Source organism: Prunus persica, chromosome G3 (genome assembly GCF_000346465.2).
Source record: "Prunus persica cultivar Lovell chromosome G3, Prunus_persica_NCBIv2, whole genome shotgun sequence".
NCBI classification, from domain to species: domain Eukaryota; kingdom Viridiplantae; phylum Streptophyta; class Magnoliopsida; order Rosales; family Rosaceae; genus Prunus; species Prunus persica.
The window spans coordinates 15,282,126-15,285,243 of NC_034011.1; the positions used below are offsets into that span (position 1 = coordinate 15,282,126).

The 3,118-nt window shown below is 47.6% G+C and overlaps 1 protein-coding gene across 1 annotated transcript; it reads left to right on the forward strand.

Annotated features, from left to right (window-relative positions):
• LOC109948077 lies at positions 2,492 to 3,118 on the forward strand. The gene has a single exon (XM_020559985.1). It carries the CDS (start codon positions 2,492 to 2,494, stop codon positions 3,116 to 3,118), a length of 627 nt encoding a protein of 208 aa, XP_020415574.1.

Below are 3,118 nucleotides of genomic sequence, written 5' to 3' on the forward strand. Positions count from 1 at the left end.
AATCAATGCTGCCCACCTCAATGCTCATGGATGGAACAGTGATATGAGGAGAATGATTGCTTCAGTTGATCTTCTTTTGGTGGTGCAATAAGCCCATAAGCCCATAAGACCCCAAGAATTTCATTGACCTATTTTCCTTCAGTGCCTTCCAGTCCTTTCTTCAGGCAATCCAACACGATCATGTTAGATGCTTCTACTTGGCCATTGCCTTGCAAATATCTAGGAGTTGACAAGTGTTGCTTGATGTCATACTTTACAAAGAATGCGGTGATTTGCCTACCAATGAACTGTGACCCATTATCAGTGACCAACGACTATGGGTAGCCGAACCGACAGATAATGTTCTTCTAGATATACAGAGTGACTTGTTGTCAATGACGTACTCTATGGAGTCGTGTGTCATGGTAGGCCAAAAGTACCCAATGCTTAGAGATTTTTAAGCGAGTGACCTGTGTGGGAACCAAATTAAACATGAACCCTAAGTCAAATAATTAGGCCAATCAATTTGGGAATTATTTAACCTAATTCGGAGTTACCTAACCTAATTGGGAGTTACCTAACCTAATTGGAAATTACCTAATTAAATTGGGGGTTACTTGATCCTCGCCTTAATTAGGAATTCAGTTAAATCCTAATCCCTAAATATACCAACCTCACCAACCACACCAATCTCACCAACTACACCAACCACACCAACCTCTCCAAGGCCACTATAAATACTTGGTTACGCACAAGGATGAGATACGTCAGAACTATTGCTAAAACCTCTATAGAGATCTTCCCTCACAGAGCCTAGCTACCTCATCTCTCTCTCTCTCTCTCTCTCTCTCTCTCTCTCTCTCTCTCTTTTACATAAGGCTCCGGCTGCCCGGTTTATATTATAAATATATCTCCGTACCCTATTAGCTATTGTTTTCTATACGATTCAATTGAACTAATTTAGGCATCGGAGGGCCTTTGGCCAACACCCCCCGAGTGTGGTCCTCTTATTTGTTCTATTTTGCAGGGAGAAAAAGGCGGCGAAGAAGAAATGGGAATCTTTCCAATCGAATATTCTCGTGGGGAAATTTGCTCCCACAAATTGGTGCTTTCATTGAGAGCACGAGTTATACTCAACGCATGCTCAAGGAATTCATGCATCCTATTTCCAATCAACTAAAGCCATTCCAAGCACGATCCCGCGATCGACATGGTGGCGCCACCACCTCTCACACCGTGCCACCTACCAGACCTCCAGCTGAGACCACCACACCGGCCATCGCCGCCGAATATGGTGGAACCTCCCATCAAGGCGGGCTCGTTACCACCTCCGACTTAGGCCCCGGTCTTGGAGCAACTTCAAGCATTCCCTCCATTGCTTCCACGCTCCACACACTTCTCTCCTCCCGATCCACGAAGTCAAGCAGACCTTAGTCTGAGAGTTGGCCAGCTAGCTCAGAGAATGGACGACCAAAGTAGTCTGATGAGGCAGCTCCTCAACCAAATAAGCTTGGTTCAAAACCTTGGCATTGGACAACCGGGCGAAGAGAGAAGGATAGACGAACGCGATGGCAGGCAGCACGAAGGGTACTAAGCAGGTCAAGCAAGAGTAAGCAGACAAGGTGAGGGACAACAACATGATCGGCTTGCCGACATGTCGCAAGCATCCGTGAGCCACACTCAGAGCAGACGAAGTCACCTATCCAGGTTGAGCCTAAGGAACGACGTGCTCGAGAGGCCGAGCCCACAACCTGACATCCACGCCTGCCTGGGACCGCAAGGAAATGTACATCAAAGGCTAGGTCCCTAGGGAGGTCAGCCGAACAACCATCGCAACGAGGATCATGAAGAAAGACGCTCAGCTATCCGCTCGCAGAGGAGCATTCACAAAAGGCAAGGCCCCTAGAGAGGACAGCTGGATAACCCTCACAATGAGGATCATGAAGAAAGGCGCTTTGTTGCTCACCCACGAAGAGTCGACTCTCACCAACAAGCTACAGAGAATCCTTGACAAGCATAGTCCACCAATGCGCCACCTTGGCAGCGCAAGAGAGAAGGTCGACCCTCGGAGGACAATGAGGAAGTCAGTCAATATCGTGGAGGTCGCCAACGTAGCCGATTAGCAATGTGTGTAGAAGACGTCAAGAAGCTCGTGAATGACTGACTTCGAGACTTGAAGACCGAATGAAACTTCGAGGATTCGCTACGTAAGGAGATGGACCAAGTGAACTCTACGCCTTTCACCCTCGATATCGAGCAGGCTGCTCACACGAAAAGATTCTCAACGCCTTCAGTCAAGAATTTCAAAGGATATTCCGATTTCGAGAGCCATCTAAAGCACTTCACAAGTATCATGATCTTCTACAAGTCTAACGACGCGCTGATGTGCAAGGTGTTTGCAATGACCTTGCAAGGAGCAGCCCAAGACTGGTTCCACACCTTGCCATCTGGGTCGATCAGCAGCTTCAAGGAGCTAGCTTACGTCTTCACCAAAGAATAGACTTCTTACCGGATGATCAAGAAGAACCCTGACCACCTGTTCAACCTGCAAAAGAAGGACGATGAATCCATCCGAGATTACATCAAGAGGTTCAAAGTAGAAAGAGCAAACATCATTGGATGTGACGATCGAATTGCGTCATCGACCTTCAAGAGGGGCTTGCCAATTGAGTGTGAGCTGTATCGCGAGCTGACCCTCTCTCCCTGCCAAACACTAGTAGAACTCTTCGCGACAGCAGAGCGCTATTCACTTTGGGACGATGACTGGACCGCGGGAAAAAAAGCTACCAAGCAAGCCGATCAACCGGTTGAGCTGGCAAGCCAAAGAAACGACATGATAAAAGACAAGGATGGGGGCAAGTGCGAATTACAACCTCAGGGAGGTGCTCCAACAACTAAGAGCTACACCAAGTTCACTATTCTGATACAGCAGATCCTAGCCCAAGTAAAGAACATGCCTTGGTTGAAGAAACCATTGCCTTTGAAGGGAAACCCAGCCAAGAAGGATACCAGTAGATACTGTGAATTTCATGAAGGGCATTGTCATTACACAAATGATTGCTTCGCTTGGAAAAAGCACCTCGAAGAACTGGTCGAAAACGGCTATTGCACGGAATTCATCGCAAGGGGGGCTATCTAG

Bases quoted from the DNA above. Each gene is read 5' to 3' on its own strand.
- LOC109948077 (XM_020559985.1), top strand. From the start codon at position 2,492: ATGATCAAGAAGAACCCTGACCACCTGTTCAACCTGCAAAAGAAGGAC.